This window comes from Rhinopithecus bieti, unplaced genomic scaffold (genome assembly GCF_001698545.2).
Source record: "Rhinopithecus bieti isolate Rb0 unplaced genomic scaffold, ASM169854v2 scaffold_13317, whole genome shotgun sequence".
In the NCBI taxonomy this organism is placed as follows: domain Eukaryota; kingdom Metazoa; phylum Chordata; class Mammalia; order Primates; family Cercopithecidae; genus Rhinopithecus; species Rhinopithecus bieti.
Window position 1 is genome coordinate 1264861 of NW_016807516.1, and position 16436 is coordinate 1281296.

At 57.6% G+C, this 16436-nt stretch overlaps 2 protein-coding genes across 13 annotated transcripts in view; both read left to right on the plus strand.

Annotated features, from left to right (window-relative positions):
- The window catches only part of AIFM3 (AIF family member 3), a 16851-nt gene extending 14917 nt beyond the window's left edge, over nt 1-1934 (plus strand). For 7 of the 10 annotated variants that reach the window (XM_017882587.1, XM_017882584.1, XM_017882582.1 and 4 more), the window contains 4 exons: nt 203-278; nt 596-700; nt 1324-1344; nt 1568-1826. In XM_017882587.1, the coding sequence (XP_017738076.1) occupies nt 203-278; nt 596-700; nt 1324-1344; nt 1568-1607 (242 nt within the window). In that variant the 3' untranslated portion in view covers nt 1608-1826. Of the gene's footprint in view, nt 1-202; nt 279-595; nt 701-1323; nt 1345-1567 lie in introns of all 10 variants that reach the window. The other 3 variants (XM_017882583.1, XM_017882590.1, XM_017882589.1) reach the window with 3 other exon arrangements.
- Nucleotides 1935-2293: 359 nt separating this feature from the next.
- Nucleotides 2294-16436, plus strand: part of LZTR1 (leucine zipper like post translational regulator 1) — a 21039-nt gene continuing 6896 nt past the window's right edge. Inside the window, exons 1-17 of one of the 3 annotated variants that reach the window (XM_017882578.1) lie at nt 2294-3143; nt 3602-3664; nt 6412-6468; nt 8130-8209; nt 8636-8744; nt 9413-9496; nt 10219-10276; nt 10948-11087; nt 12164-12365; nt 12757-12912; nt 13338-13448; nt 14195-14287; nt 14457-14552; nt 14637-14802; nt 15091-15260; nt 15406-15562; nt 16285-16411. In XM_017882578.1, coding sequence (XP_017738067.1) covers nt 2944-3143; nt 3602-3664; nt 6412-6468; nt 8130-8209; nt 8636-8744; nt 9413-9496; nt 10219-10276; nt 10948-11087; nt 12164-12365; nt 12757-12912; nt 13338-13448; nt 14195-14287; nt 14457-14552; nt 14637-14802; nt 15091-15260; nt 15406-15562; nt 16285-16411 — 2069 coding nt within the window. In that variant the 5' untranslated portion in view covers nt 2294-2943. The remainder of the gene's footprint in view (nt 3144-3601; nt 3665-6411; nt 6469-8129; nt 8210-8635; nt 8745-9412; nt 9497-10218; nt 10277-10947; nt 11088-12163; nt 12366-12756; nt 12913-13337; nt 13449-14194; nt 14288-14456; nt 14553-14636; nt 14803-15090; nt 15261-15405; nt 15563-16284; nt 16412-16436) is intronic. The other 2 variants (XM_017882579.1, XM_017882580.1) reach the window with 2 other exon arrangements.

The following is a 16436-nucleotide window of genomic DNA, read 5'->3' on the forward strand; positions in this document are numbered from 1 at the left end:
CGGGGCGGGGAGGGGCGGGGCGCCTACGGGAAGGGCTGTGACTGCACTAGGAAGAGGCCGGTAAGAACTCGCTGGCGGCGAGGCTAGGAACTACCTAAAAGGACGTATGGAGCAGGGCCTGGGCGGGGTTAGGAGGGGATCCTGTGACGTCTCGTTCCCTCCCCCGGCTCACGTGGGTGCCACCCACCTGCCCGGCCCACAGGCTACGGAGAAGGCTTCGACGACGTCATCATCCAGGGGGATCTGGAAGAGCTGAAGTTTGTGGCTTTTTACACTAAGTGAGAGCATCGGGGTGCAGCTTGGCTCGAAGCAGCGGGAGCTCAGTCGGGAAGGGGGATTCATCTCAGGCAAAATCCCAGAACAAGAGCCCAGCCCTGAGCCCCGCTGAGGAGTGCTGGCGCTTCCTTAGGAAAGCCTGAAGCTTGTGCATGGTCAAGCCCCGATGTGCGAAGCAGGGAGGGCTGGGTGCTCAGGACATTCCTGTTCCCCTGGGGTAGGTCCTTCCCTGGGCCCCAGAATGACAGCAGTGCATCAGGGTCTTCAAAAAGGGGCTGCTGCCTGGCAGTCCTCAGGCTTGGCCATCCTCTCCCTGCAGAGGCGACGAGGTGATCGCCGTGGCCAGCATGAACTACGATCCCATTGTGTCCAAGGTCGCTGAGGTTCTGGCCTCAGGCCGTGCCATCCGGAAGCGGGAGGTGGAGTGAGTGTGGGTGTGGGAAGCCTGGGGGCGGGAGTAGTTCCCTGGAGGACTGGCTAAGGTGCCCATAACAGCCAGTCGCCCCCACAACCCTCCAGGGCCTTGCCCCTCACTCTTGGTTTGCATCACCGGAGGCTTCCAGGACTACAGGGAGGTGTGGGGCAAGGATCATGGTTTGGGAGCAGGCTGGTTATGTGTTCATGGTGGATGGAAGGAATAGGGATGTGTGTCCGCAGGCAAGGCCAGTGCTGTGGGGAGGGGTCAGGGCCCAATGCATGGGCAATCACCAGGCCTGGGACACCTAACTGGACATGGTTGTGCTAAGCCCGGCAGAAGCTCGTGGAAAATGCAGCTACTGATGCCCTGGGTATGCCCTCCACAGAGATGGTGGGGGTGGTTCTAGGTTTCACTCAACACCAGCCAGTTCCCTTATCCTGGTGTGGTGTCAATGAGATTCACCCTCTGGGAGAGAGCTCCCAGGGACTGAGGACAGCCTGGAGGCCACTGGGGGGCTATGAGACAGGGGCAGGCTCCAGGCTGGAAACAATGGAGGACCAGAAGGGGACATGATAAATGACATGCTCTCTTCTTGGCCTTCTCTCTGTTTCTCTCTTGCCTTCCTGAAGGCTGTTTGTGCTGCACAGCAAGTACGTGTGTCCTTCATGTTGACTGTTCTGAGCCTTTCCCATGTCAGCCCAGACCCTCCACCCAATGGTCTATCTCCATCTGTCCAAGTACACCTCCCTGCTGGGCACTAGGGTCTGGCACAGAACAGATCCCCTGCTGTCCTCAAGGGCCAGCTGTTCAGGGTGCCCAGAGTGGAGAGCCTGTTTTCTTCTGTCCTGACCCCTCCTCCCCTCATTCCTGCAGGACTGGCGACATGTCTTGGCTTACAGGGAAAGGATCCTGAGCTCACATGCAGTAGACTTGGGCAGGCAAAGGGGGGCACCAGGGTCAGAGGGCAAGCCTTGGGGGCAGGTGCCAATCTCCAGTCCCAGGATCCCCCAGGGCAGAACCTGAGCCCTCCCAGTGCTTGCCTTCAGCCACCTGGCTCCCCTCCTGGGAGGCCTCTGCTGGATCCAGAAGATGCTCAACCCTCAAGGCCTCTACTGCCACTGACAGCTGGCACTGGAAGCAGGACAGGCCCTGCCTCTTCTCCCTCTATTGGGACTGGTCCCCTGAAGAACCCTGTAACATGTAGACATTGCCGTAAAATTAAAACGCACAAACTTGCAGACCTGTATGACTCCCAGTGTAATTGGGCCGATAGGCACAGGGCCAGACCACAGGGAAACAGGCACAATCATAGAATGCTAGGTGCCACACCAAGGAAATTTTGCCTGTGAACTCCCAAAGGAGGTAGCAACTAATTCTGCGCCCCACGCCCTCCCACATCCCTCTCCCTCTCTGCGATCAGCGAACGCTTTTTGCTTTTGGCCCTGAATTTTGAAAGAAGGGTATTCCAGGTAGAAGGGACAAGCCCAAAAGTCTTAAGATAGTAAATGCTCCTTCAGAGGTGGCTCATGCTTGACACTTTGGGGCATTTGCCCACTTAGGGTTGTGGGAGTTGTGTCCTGAGACAGACCCCATGCTTTTCATAGCTGGGGCATTCTCAATCCCAATGTCGGAGGTGACGCAGCTGAGGCCCTGCTAAGTAGAAATGAGAATCTAGAGGCTCATCGCCGGGCTGCCTCTCAGTCAGTAAGAACGCCAAGGAGAGAGGGGAGATGCAGGGAGTCAGGGCTGGGGGCGCTAGCAGGAAAGGGAGCGTTGAGCGCCTGCAGAGGTCGCTGCGAGCCCGGAACCCTCCTTGTGGAGTCCTGGCAGCAGCAGACGATCCAGGCCGGAGCCACGCGCAGACACAGGGCATGCCGGGAACTGCAAGCCAGCCGCGGGTCTTGGGGCTGCGTGGGCCTGGGAGGCGCCGGGAAGAGCAGTCGCGACGGGGTTAGGGACGAGACACCGCATTCACTGGAAGGGACAACCCGGCGCCAGTACATAGCCTGAAACGCTCCACAGAGAGTCCCACGCTTGCTGCGCCGTCCCCAACTGGACCCAGCGCTCGCCCGCGGGGTCTTGGCAAGCGCTAGGCTTGTCGGGAAGAGCGGAAGGGCGCAAGCGCGGCGCTGGCCGGAAGTGCCGAGCTGTCAGCGCAGGGCTCGCCGGGAAATGTGGTTCCTCCAGGCGGCCCGGGGCGGTGGCCGCAAGTTCTGCGGACAGCGCGGCCGATCCGGCGTGGACCCGGGATGGCTGGACCGGGCAGCACCGGGGGCCAGATTGGGCCCGGGGCCCTGGCAGGCGGCGCGCGGTCCAAGGTAGCCCCGAGCGTGGACTTCGATCACAGCTGCTCGGACAGTGTCGAGTACCTGACACTCAACTTCGGGCCCTTCGAAACAGTGCATCGCTGGCGGCGCCTCCCGCCCTGCGACGAGTTCGTGGGTGCCCGGTACGGTGGGCTTCATGGGGTCCTGAGGACAGGAAGGGCGATCTGCGAGAGTCCCAGGGCGGGGTCCAGGGGCGAGGCCGATGCGTGGTGTCCTGGGGTAGGATCTGGTAATGAGGTGGTTGGTGCTGTACAGGACGCTGTTCAGGGCAGGGGAGAGAGGGTTCCGAGGGAGTCCCAGAGCCCGATGACCTGGGACAGAATACTAGAACTAAGTTGTGTTTGTGGATATTGGGCTGGGGTCCCAGGTGCTCTGACGTGGGGTGAGGAGTCCAGAAAGTCCTGGAGCCGTGTCAGGGGTCCTCACTTGCAGGGTGATTGGTGTTATCTTAGAAGATGATCGATCTTAGCAGTTGAGAGGTGATATCTAACTTCTGTGGCAGCTCTCCTGCTTAGTCCCATTCCTTGGGTGTCCCCCAGGAGGGTCCTGTCCTTACCGCCCTCCACTCCTTTCTTTCCAGGCGCAGCAAGCACACAGTAGTGGCCTATAAAGATGCCATTTATGTATTTGGTGGAGACAATGGGTGAGTGAGTCTGAGCATCAGTGTTTGGACCAGGTAGGGAGAAGTACTGTGGTCAGGGACTGGGCCTGTCCAGCTCCATTACTGTCATTTCAGATGTTAGCTAGTGCCTTTAAGCTTCAGTTTCCCCATCTGTGAGATTCCATGCACTCACCTCCCTGGTCGTGGTGAGGATTAAATGAGATCCTGCACTCATGGTCCTCAGCACAGCTTCCAGTGGGTGGCACGTGCTCAGTATGTGGAAATGTCCCTCTTCTGAGTAGACGCAGCCTTGAAAGAAACACAACCACCCTTGCGGCCAGCCCTGCCAGGCACTTTTCTTTCCCTGGGCCTCATCCGGTATGGAGGACACAGTTTTATTTATTTCATGCATTTTTCACTTTTTGTGAGGGTTTTCCCACATTGCTGCAAACATTCAGGCAACAACGTGATGTTTTGTTGGTGGGCACACCTCCTTTCACGTAAACTGTCTCCAGTTAAGTTGTGGCTGGTTTCCTTATGCAGAGGGTGGAGTATTTGCACATGACCAGTTGTCCTATTCCTGCCTGTCAGCCCCAGGACCTGGCATGAAGCCCTGGAAGAGCTGGCCTCTTACTGGCTCTGCAGCCTTGGTCCTGCAGGCCTCCCAGGGGGCTGGCTTGAGGATGGTGGGGTAGTCTGAACCCCACCAGGATCCGCAGACTGGGCAAAAGAGCCTCCTTGGGCATGGTCCCCTGGCTTCAAGCCTGCCTTCCTCCCACTCTCTTTCCCCAGGAGTAGCCAGTGGGGCCTATTTACATATGCAAGTCAGAGTGTGTTCCTCCTTGGCTCATCCTCCTGTGATGCCTCCCTGCCTCTCTGAGTAAAAGCCCAAGTCTTCATGAGAGTCTGCTGCTCCTCTGCCCTCAGTCTCTCACTGCACTGGGGCTGCACCGGCTGCCTTGCTATGTTTGGATTGTACCAAGTGCCCCCTTGCTCAGGCCCTTGCACTGCCCATTCTCTCCTCCTACCTTCCTGCCCCTCTTCTGATGCTTCTTGTGACTGAGGCCTTCCTTGGTCATCTGGACCAACTGGAGACCATTACTTCCCCTCCATCCCTCTTACCATCTTCATTTGTTCCTGAGGCACACAGATGTTGGTTATTATCCATCTGTTCAGTCAAGGCAGGGCCTGTGCTCCTTTTACCCATTGTAAAAGAAAACTCAATAAATGTTTGTCAGATGAAGGAATGAAATAAAGAAGAGATGCCTACCCACAGGCGTTTACTGGAGCCTTAATGAGAACCCTCCAAACCAGAAAAGGCTTTGGTGTCCAGTACAAGGCAGCAGGTGGGAAATGGGGGACCTTCATCCTCAAGAGTGTCCCTAACAGGTAGTTTGTGTGACAACTGTGTAGCAATAAGCAGAAACATTTTTGCTTCAGTGTGACAAAGAAATAGGATACAAATTTGTCTCACTCTAGTCTTAACTTTATAAAGACTGAGTACAAAGAAAGATGGCCTCCTGCAGCACGTGGGGCAAGTGAGGGAGGGAGGGAGGGGCGATATCACAGTCACCACCAGCTTCTAGGCTCCTGGCTTCCTGGCTGCATGGCCTCAGACACAGCCTTTGAACTACTAGGCTTTGTCGCCATCTGTGAAATGGATGTGAGATGCACATCCATTTCACAGATGCACCCGCTGGTGCAGACTAAGACGGTGCAGGGGGCACCCAGCACAGGCTGGGCGTGAGGGGTGCTGGGCTCCTGTCAGTTTGCCCTTCTTCCCAAGGGCTGGGTAGTAATATGCCAGCTGGTTGTATTAGGTGGTGCAATGACCAGTGAATTTGTTTTCTATTTAATTGTATCTTTAACATGATTATTACATTGACTTTTGCAATAAAGAAATGGCAAGGGCCAGGTGTGGTAGCTCACACCTATAATCCCAGCACTTTGGGAGGCTGAGGTAGGAAGATCACTTGAGGCCAGGCATTCAAGACGAGCCTAGGCAGGAAAGCAAGACTTCGTTTCTATTTTTTTTTTTTTTTTTTGAGATGGAGTCTCGCTCTGTCGCCCAGGCTGGAGTGCAGTGGCGCGATCTTGGCTCACTGCAAGCTCCGCCTCCTGGGTTCAAGCGAGTCTGCCACAGCCTCCCGAGTAGCTGGGATTACAGGTGCCCTCCACCACGCCAGGCTAATTTTTGTATTTTTAGTAGAGATGGGGTTTCAACATGTTGGCCAGGTTGGTCTCGAACTCCTGACCTCAAGTGATCTGTCCGCTTCGGCCTCCCAAAGTGCTGGGATTACAGGCACGAGCCACTGAGCCCAGCGCATTGACTCTATTTTTTTTTTTTAAAGCAGTGGCAGGAAGATCAGAGAGAAGCAAAGGGCCTCCCCTGAAGCATGGGCAAGTGCATGCATTGTGGGGTACAGCCTCAGCAGAAGGGGATTGGGACATGTGAATAGGGGTTCTGGAGGCTAGGGTGAGGTGTGAGGGTGACTCTGGACTTTGGGCCATTTCGTGCCTGCTGGTTGGGCTCCTGGTGGCCATATTCATGCTTTGGTCCTGACCCCAGGTAGGCTGGTGGCTGCCTGTGTGGCAGCCCTGGTGCCCATGTCAGTTGGGGAGCCTCCTTTGTGGTCACCACTCTTGGGCATCAGCTGGTTGCCTGGCTGTGTTAGTGACCCAGCCCAAAACAGCCCCCTCCTCTACCCTGGCTACATGTAGTACCCATCTCTGGGGGTCCTGCAGAGCAGACCTGGCTAATGCCACCCTCTCTTCCGACTGCCTTTCAGGAAGACCATGCTCAATGACCTCCTGCGGTTCGATGTGAAAGACTGCTCCTGGTGCAGGTGGGTGGCCCCGTGCTCCAGGGCCCTGCCTTTCCTCCTAGAACACAGTGGCACGGTTCTGGGTCCCAGTTGCTAGCAGAGTCTCTCTCATCATGGGAAGCTAGAAAGAAGCTTCCAGGAGGAGACAACCACGTCCCCAGGGATGCCACACCCAGAGCCACCCTGTCAGGGCTGAGGAGATGAAGTAGCTGCCCAGCACCTGCAGCTGCCAAGCTGGGCACACAGGGCGGCTCCCTTCCGGGCGCCCACCTCTACCCCGAGGCTGCTGCTAGTGTGGGTACAGAAGTTGCTATGTCATTTCTCTCACACGTGATTTTGTAAGATAGCTAGTAGTTAAAAATTAATTTTAAAAATCATTCTGAAGGCCTCTCAATTATTTGTCAAAAATTGCTTAACTATAAAACTCAGAAAAAGAGCAGCCCCAGGTCAGCAGTGTAAATGGATTTTGAATTCAGTACATAAAATGTAAAGGCAGGGCACAGGGGCCCATGCCTGTAATCCCAATGCTTTGAGAAGCTGAGGAGGGAAGCTCCCTTGAGGCTAGGAGTTCAAGACCAGCTGGGCAACAAAGTGAGACCCCGTCTAGAAAGACAGACATATGATAGATAGATAGAAAGGCAGAAAGAGAGATGACAGATAGATAGATAGATAGATAATAGGTAGATAGCTAGATGATAAGTAGATTAGATAGATGACCTAGATAGTAGATAGTTGATAGATAGATGACAGATCAACAGACAGATGACAGATGATAGGTAGACAGATTATTAGATAGATAGATAGATAGATAGATAGATAGATAGATGGATGATGGGTAGATGACAGACGATAGATGACAGGGAGATAGATGATGGATAGATTATATAGATAGATTAGATGATAGATGATAGGTAGGTAGATAGATGATGGTTAGATAGATAGGTATTAAATGAAATTGATGGACACCATGCTGTAAGACGCTGCACTGCTGCTGAGAGCAGGAGTATGGATGGTCCTGAAGTAGCATGAGGACCTGGTCACATTCTGTGAGTTGAATAAGCAATTTACAAAATATCTACCACTTGATTCCATTTAAAAAAATTCCATGGAAGCCTAAGTATGCATAGGAGAGGGGTGTAGGGAAGACCTCAAGGTGTTGCCAGAGGTTTTCTGGTAATGGGAATTTGCACGAGCTTTAGTGCCTATTTTGTTTTTTCCTTATTGGTGAGTTGTTTTTTTTTTTAAGTTTCTATGATGAGACAGGTGTCACCTTCAAAATACAAAAATGAAAGGTAGCTGGGCGCGGTGGCTCACGCCTGTAATCCCAGCACTTTGGGAGGCCGAGGCGGGCGGATCACCTGAGGTCAGAAGTTCAAGACCAGCCTGGCCAACATGGTGAAACTCCATCTCTACAGAAATACAAAAAACTAGCCGGGCATAATGATGGGTGCCTGTCATCCCAGCTATTCAGGATGCTGAGGTGGGACAATTGCTTGAACCCGGGAGGCGGAGGTTGAGCCGAGATGGCGCCACTGTACTCCAGCCTGGGTGACAGAGCGAGACTCTGTCTCAAAAAAAAAAAAAAGAAGAAAGGCAGCACAGGGATGCAGCGCCACCCTGTGAGGGTGTGGACTTCATGGGTGACGCGCCTGCTGACTCTCACCACCCCTGTGCCACCCCAGGGCCTTTACCACTGGGACCCCGCCGGCCCCCCGTTACCACCATTCGGCCGTCGTCTATGGGAGCAGCATGTTTGTCTTTGGTAAGCAGCCTCCTGCCTCCCAGGGGCTGTGTCGCCCCCTAGGCCCACAGACACCCTGCCCTTCTGCAGGCCTGGGGCGTTTGTGCTCATGCTGTATACAGCAGGGGCTCTCTGTTCACCCTCGGCTTTGTCTGCCAGTCCTCTGAATTCTGCGCTGGATCTGGGACCCCTTGCCCTAACAGCCCTGAACTCACAGGGTTGGGTGTCTTTCAGTGTTGCTGGGCTGTGGCTGGGAACAGTGTCCTGCTCATCTCTGTGTCCCCAGAGCCCAGCACGGAGGCAGGCGGGCAGTAGGTCCTTCTAGGGCTTGTGGAGGGAGTCCTGGCTTATGCATTTTCAGTGGGGCCAGATTCTGGTCCACCTTCCAGGGTTTGAAATCTTCAAGACTGCCTTTGGGTTTGACAGTTTCTCACTCTCTTTACTCAGGGGGTTACACTGGGGACATTTATTCCAATTCTAACTTGAAGAATAAAAATGACCTCTTTGAATACAAGTTTGCAACTGGCCAGTGGACGGAGTGGAAAATTGAAGGACGGTGAGAAACTTTGCAGAAACATTTGGGACAGGCAGGGTCCTGGGTGGCATTGGATCTGGAATCTGTCCCCTGTTGCCTCCCAGATGAGGACCCTGAGGGCACGCAGTAGCAAGGAGCTTAGGGTTGGTGGAATATCCCCCGGTACAGCTGTGCATGGCCTGCTACCAGCCTTTAGATTCCCTCCTTTCAGAAGAGACCCAAATGGGCTGGGCGTGGTGGCGCAAGCCTGTAGTCCTAGCACTCTGGGAAGCTGAGGTGGGAAGATCACTTGAGCCCAGGAGTTCAAGGCTGCAGTGAACCATGCATGCCTCACTGCACTCCAGCCTGGAAGATGGAGCAAGACCTTGTCACAAAAAAATTTTTAAAAAGACCCAATGTACTGCTGATGGTGCTTCTGGGGTCCTGCTTTTAAGCACCCCTTTGATATTTTGGTGGCACCTAGGAGAAGGTTCTGTGCCTCTGTGGCTGTCTGAATTCCTCTTCAAGCCTCCAGTCGGCCTCTGAGGCTGTTGCTTATTCCTAGTGCCTTGTGGAGGCCCTGAAGCCCCAGTGTTGGGCGGATGTGGCCATGCAGCCTGGCTGTGGCCCCTGCACTGACCATATGGGACTGCGAGGCTCAGGTCTGTGCTGGGCGGCCTCACTCCCTCCCCTCTTCCCTCACACTCCAGGTTGCCAGTCGCTAGGTCAGCCCACGGGGCCACGGTGTACAGTGACAAGCTGTGGATCTTTGCTGGCTATGACGGCAATGCCAGGTGGGTGGTGGTCCGGCCTTTGTACCCCTCCTCCGACTGCACTGAGACCTGGAGCAGGCCATCCTGGCATTTGAGGGCTTAGGCTGGGAGAGCTCTGCCTAGTAGATTTTGAGTGTCACTGTCTAGGGGTTTCTTGGGAGGGGGACAGGAAAAGAGGAGGATGGGCAGATGGAGGTGAGAACCAGTGGGTGGAGCCCCATGTCTACCTCCGTTGAGGATCCTCAGCCAGGAGTCGCCTTGCAGCGCTGAGTCGGTGGGCGGATGGGTGGTGCCCAGGCTCAGGCCCAGCCCTGGTTCTTGCCCAGGCCAAAGGCCTTTTCCTCCTTATTTTAGAAAGTTGGCTTCGCTCTCTTTGCATGTGCTGGTTTCCCAAAACTTCAGCATTATAGAAACTCCTAACGATGCAGTGATGGTGGTGGTGTCTGTGATATCTGTGTCCTCTCCCCACCCAGGAGGGACACTGCGTGAGGAGCTGGCCTGCCACACTGCCCCAATGTCATGCATGAGAGTACTTGTTCTGTCTGGGCCGGGCAGGGGGCCCAGCACAGCAGGGATTTGAGGCAGTGCCTGACACCCCACACAGAAGTTCCCGCCTCATGGCCGCACAAGTCTCCTACCCTGTGTGGGGATGGGGGTACTCCCTTCAGCCATCCCTTCCAGCCAGGACCGGCCCACCCTGACAGCCAGACCCAAGGGGTCCTCACTGGTCTGTCCTAATACAGGTTGAATGACATGTGGACAATTGGCCTCCAGGACCGAGAGCTCACCTGCTGGGAGGAGGTGAGGGGCACCGGGAGCCAGGGTGCAGGTGGAGGGAGGTGGGAGGTGCAGGGAGCCAGGGTGCAGGTGGAGGGAGGTGGGAGGCAGGCAGAGCCAGGCTAGGGGGTCGAGGCTGCTTTCTTCCCCTTGCAAAGCCCTGCCTCGACCTGAGCCACGCTCTCCTCCCTGGCGACCTGTGGGCCTTCATGACCAGTTCCTCACTGTGGCTGCACAGTGATTCGAGCCTTGGTGTTTTGGATGGGCAGAGCGCCACGTGTGTGAGGGACGTGGTTTTGCTTTAATCCACCCTTTATTTCAATGCAGTGAGGGCAGTCTGCTATCTAGTGTTCTGCTCCCTGGAGCTCCCCCTGGGATTGCTTTCCCCTTTAGAAACATGGAATTTATTTATTTATTCATTAAAAAAAATTTTTTTTTCTCAGTCTTCTGGGCATGAAAAACATGGGTTTAGCCGCTGCTGATTTAACCCTGATGATTTTAGCCCTAGCTGTTCACAACTGGGCCCCCTGAAGTGGAGGAGACAGGGCTATGTGCTGCTCGAAGACAAATGAATCTGTGAACCCTCATCTGGGGAAGTTTCAAGAATAAAAGCAGTCCCATCAGCAGTCTTGAGCGTTGTGAAATGTGAGTGGGCCCTGTGAGGCCAGGGCTGAGCTGTTCTCTCCCCCATGCAGGTGGCCCAGAGTGGTGAGATCCCCCCGTCTTGCTGCAACTTCCCCGTGGCCGTGTGCCGGGACAAGATGTTTGTGTTCTCCGGGCAAAGCGGAGCCAAGATAACCAACAACCTCTTCCAGTTTGAATTCAAGGACAAGACGTGAGTACTCTGGCCAGTGGGGTGGAGGGAAGATAGTCAGTGCCCCCGAATCCTTGAATGTGAAGGACGCCCCCTGCACCTGGTGGCCATGGTAACTGTCCTTCTGAGCTCTGCAAACAGCAGGAGGTTCCAGCCTGGAGCAGGGATGTGCAGGTCTCCAGGATATGGCTACAGTTTAGCAAGATAGGGCCTGGTGAGGAGGCCCCTGACTAGGCCTCCCCCTGACTATGAAGGACATCCCCTTCCCCGTGAATGGCTTGGTCAGTGCCACCAGTAACAAACATGGCCTGCATAGATCTCAAATGATGGCAGAAGACCAGAGGGGCCTGCAGGTCCCCAGAGGTCTGGCCCATGCTGCCCCTGGCTGCTGGCCAGCCCTTGACCCTGCAATGAGGCTGTAGAAGAGGGCACAAGGAGTGTGAGCTGCAGGCACAGAGGGTTTGGGAAGGGACTTGGGAGCTTCCCTGGAGGCCACGGGTGCGTGGGAGGAAGGGCAGGGTGCCCCAGGACGAGGGAACCTGTCGAGGGCCCAGGGCTTAGCAAGGAGCCAGATGGAATAGCCCTGCCAGGCCAGGATCTGTTGTGAAGTCTTCAACTAACTTAGCAAAAGAGAGGACTCGCTGGGAGGTACTGGGAAGCCTGGGAGGTGGAAGGTGCTGGAGCAGCATCAGGATGTGGGGTGCAGGCAGCTCCCAGGATGGGGACTCAGCTGTGGGGATGGTCTGACTGGGCAGCATGAAGATGTGCAATGGTCTCTGCACAACTTCACTTCCCAGAGAGCAGGACTGCCTGGCGGGTCAGATGCCACCCTCCTGCCCATCACTGCTGCCTGCACCATGGAGACAGGGGAGCTCCGGCAGGACCCCGCAGTGGGCCACATGGAACCAGGCAGGGCTGGTGCCAGTGCTGGATGGGGTGAGGGGTGCTCAGCGAGGTGTCTAGGCCTCCCTCTGGACCCTGGGCTAGTCACCGCAGGGGCTGCAGGGGGACCTCCCAGTGAGGGCCTGCTGTGGGAAGGCCCCGAGGGTGAGCAGGAGCCCCAGTCCCAGCATTGGTTCACTGTCGTGTACCCCCAGGTGGACACGCATCCCAACTGAACACCTGCTCCGGGGTTCCCCACCACCCCCGCAGCGGCGCTACGGGCATACCATGGTGGCCTTTGACCGCCACCTCTATGTGTTTGGGGGTGCAGCCGATAACACGCTGCCCAATGAGCTGCACTGCTATGACGTGGACTTCCAGACCTGGGAGGTCGTCCAGCCCAGCTCCGACAGCGAGGTGAGGGTGCCCAGGAGTGTCCTGCCCTGCCATCTGGACACCAGTGGCTCCTACCCTGCTCCCACCTTCTCCCCAGCTCCTCACAGCTTTGGGGCCCCTTGGGGTTCCAGACAGCTACCAGGAGCAAGGCCAGGACACCTGGGCCTCAGCCCTGGACACCTGCCCCGGCCTCCAGCCCCAGCTTCACCCCACAGCCTGCAGGTGGTTAACGCTTCACACCCCATCATGGCTACATGGGGCTGCCGTGCTGCAGACCTTTCCTGGGAAGCCCAGAGCCATGCAGCTCTTCCTTCTTTCTGAACCCGCTCTCAAGGCCAGGATGGTGGGGGTCTCTGGGCACCTACCTGGCCCTTGCCAACTGATCTCATGCCCACGTGTCTCTCCTCTTCAGGTCGGTGGGGCTGAAGTGCCCGAGCGAGCCTGTGCTTCCGAGGAGGTGCCCACCCTGCCCTTTGAGGAGCGAGGCGGCTTCAAGAAGTCCCGAGATGTGTTCGGGCTGGACTTTGGCACCACCTCAGCCAAGCAGCCCGCCCAGCCCGCCTCGGAGGTACAGGCTGGGACCCTCATTAAGACTCCATCACCTCCTGAAGCAGGTCCTGTGATCAACCCCTCTCACACATGGGGAGACTGAGGCCCAGAGAAATACTTGCTTGGGGTCACATTCCAAAGGAGATGCAGGGCCAGGAGCCCTCACCCTGCTGGCCAGGCTGCAGCTTTCTGGGATGGGTGCCACACACTGGCCGAGTGCCCCACCCACTCTGAGGGTCCCCATGGCCCGTCATGCCCCACTCGACTACATGGGTATTCAGGTCCCGCCTGTGTCTGTGGTTGCACCCAGGGGCCCTCCTCCCTTGGGGACCCTGCCCCCTGGCCCTTCATGGCCATGAGGTGCCGCGTCCTTGCCCTTACCTGGCTGCACCAGCCCCACTGTGGAGGCTCTGCCCCATCCCACCCTGCCTTCTTGTCCCCCAGCTGCCCAGTGGGAGGCTCTTCCACGCGGCTGCTGTCATCTCGGACGCCATGTACATCTTCGGGGGCACGGTGGACAACAACATCCGCAGCGGGGAGATGTACAGGTTCCAGGTGTGGGGCCTGGGGGCCTGTAGGAATGGCTGGGTGGACGGATCCCCCGTGATGGGAAACTGAGGCCAAGTCGGGGGGGCAGGCCTTATCCAGGCCATTGCCAGGGCCACACCTGGCGGGATGGAATCCTTGGGAGCAGCCCTGTGGGCTGAGGTGGTACTAAAGTGGGCAGCCTCTGTGCAGTGGGGCAGGCGGATGGCACTGGGGCTCACAGCAGAGTCAGTGGAGGGAGCCGGGCCAAGCTAGGCTCAGCACTAGAGCCTCACAGGCATCACAGCCTGGCCCAGGGCAGAGCCAGGGCTGATGGTGGCTTGCGCTGACAGCCCCTTCCCAGGCCTGGAGGAACAGGTGGTCAGGGCAGGGACTCACAGCCACAGTGAGGTCAGGGCCGGCTTCCTAGAGGAGATTGGGGTGGTGCTGGTGGGGGCCAGTGTGAGGACACAAGTCCAGGCAGAGTGGAGACAGCAGAGCTCTGCTGAGGCCTGGGCCCCAGCTGAAGGCAAGAGGCAGGGGAGCCCTTTCCTGCTGTGGAACTGGCCGTGGACAGTTGCAGGTGCCGAGGCTGGAGCCAGGCTGTATTTTCAGGGTGGGGTGGCGGCGGCTTTTTCTCCTCAGCCAGGCCCACCTGCCTTCTGGGCCCTGAGGGTCAGCATGGGTCAGGTGGGGACCTCAGGGTCAGCCTGCGCAGCCACACTGGGGCCACTCTGCTGTCCTCAACATCTAGCCTCACTGGGCCCCTCTTGCAGTTCTCCTGTTATCCTAAGTGCACGCTACACGAGGACTATGGGCGGCTGTGGGAGAGCCGCCAGTTCTGCGACGTGGAGTTCGTGCTAGGTGAGGTGAGTGCCTGTCCTTGCACCCTGCTCTGCCTGCTGTGCCTGGGTAGTGGGAACTTCGCCCCTCAGAAAAACAGCTGCTGGCCTGGTGGTGCTGACCCTGGCCGGCTGGGTCTCTGTTCTCTGGGGCGAGGGTCCCATGCCCTCTGCCAGTGCATTATTCTTTGTACAGAAGGAGGAGTGCGTGCAGGGCCATGTAGCCATTGTCACAGCGCGGAGCCGCTGGCTTCGCAGGAAGATCACGCAGGCACGGGAGCGGCTGGCCCAGGTGAGGTGCCTAACTGCCCCACCCGGACCAGGCAGCCATGTCTGTTGTCCACTGGGGTGCCCTTGAGCTCCCTTCTCCCCACAGAAGCTGGAGCAGGAGGCCGCCTCAGTTCCCAGGGAGGCCCCCGGCGTGGCTGCTGGTGGGACCCGGCCACCCCTGCTGCACGTGGCCATCCGGGAGGCCGAGGCCCGGCCCTTCGAGGTGCTCATGCAGTTCCTTTACACCGACAAGATCAAATACCCACGGAAAGGTCCGCCTGGGTGGGGGTGGAACAGGATTGGTGTGGGCTGGGGTGCGGGCAGCAGAGCCAAAAGGTGGGTGCTGCCAGCCCTGCCTTACTGATGGGCCCCCTGAGGCTCAGAGGCTGCAGATCACCCTCATTACCCATGATCATTGCCGCTGGACACCATCTGAGTCCCCCGAGGCCTTGCTCCTACCTAGTGGCCCCAACTCACACTCTTCCATGCGGGGAGCCCTGTGCCCTGTGCCCCTCCCTCCCCTCTCCGGCTCCCTGAGACTCGGGGGCTCTGGGGCGCAGGCCACGTGGAGGATGTGCTGCTCATCATGGATGTGTACAAATTGGCACTGAGCTTCCAGTTGTGCCGCCTGGAGCAGCTGTGCCGCCAGTACATCGAGGCCTCCGTGGACCTGCAGAACGTGCTGGTCGTGTGCGAGAGTGCCGCCCGGCTGCAGCTGAGCCAACTCAAGGTGTGGGGTGGGGTCAGCGCGATCGGGGTCAGGTGGGGTGTGCTCAGGCTTCGGCCCCCTCCTTGCCCACCACTGTGAGCCCGTCGCCCAGCCTGGGACCCTGGCTTGACCCTGCCTGCCTGCCTGCCTGTGCCTGTCTGCCCAGGAGCACTGCCTGAACTTCGTGGTGAAGGAGTCCCACTTCAACCAGGTGATCATGATGAAGGAGTTCGAGCGCCTCTCCTCGCCGCTGATTGTGGAGATTGTGCGGCGGAAGCAGCAGCCACCCCCTCGCACTCCCTCGGACCAGCCAGTGGACATTGGTAGGGAGCCTCGTTCCCCTTCCCTTGGGTCTGGGAGGGATGGTGTTCATCTGTGGCAGGAGACTTGGGAGCCATGGAGAGCACCTGCCAGGCCCTCGGGGTGGGGGTGGGTGCCATGGGACCCCAGAGTGCTCTCCTGGGTACAGCGCAGAAACAGATGGAGGCAGAAGCCCCCAACCCATGGGGCTTGCCACAGTGGGCTGTGTCCTGGTGAGCTGGGATTTCCTGAGCCAATTTCTGGGGGTGGACATGGGCACCTCTTTTGGGCTGGGATGTCAGGTCTGATGGCCCAGGGTCACAGTGATCAGTTGCTGGACTTCTCTTTGCTTGTAATGTCACAGGCCCCTTCATTCCCCCAGCTCTCCTTGGGGGTCGTGCTGATCCCAGTTGCTGGCTCTTGGTGACATCTGCCGGCACCAGAGGCCATGCAGTGGGCCTGGAGGGTGCTTGATCATGAGGGCAGCGAAGGGGGCATAGCAAGCTGGGTGGAAGATGAGACACTGGGTGGTGGGCTATGTGTTCAGCATAGTGCTCGAGTCGGTCAGGGCGCTGAGGGAGGACAGAATGTGGCTGATGGTGCCTCAGGGCCAGAGTGAAACCTTCTGCCTGGGTGAAGTTTTGTTCAGAGTGGCAACATGGGCAGATGTGTGGGAAGGTAGTGCCATGGGGCCCCAAGGCCAGAATCCCAGGCTGTACCTGCTCAGGGTTCCTCCCACCCCCAGGCACGTCTCTGATCCAGGACATGAAGGCATACCTGGAGGGGGCGGGCGCAGAGTTCTGTGACATCACGCTATTGCTAGATGGGCACCCACGGCCAGCCCACAAGGCTATCCTGGCCGCCCGCTCCAGGTGGGTGGGGGCTGGACGGGAGGGG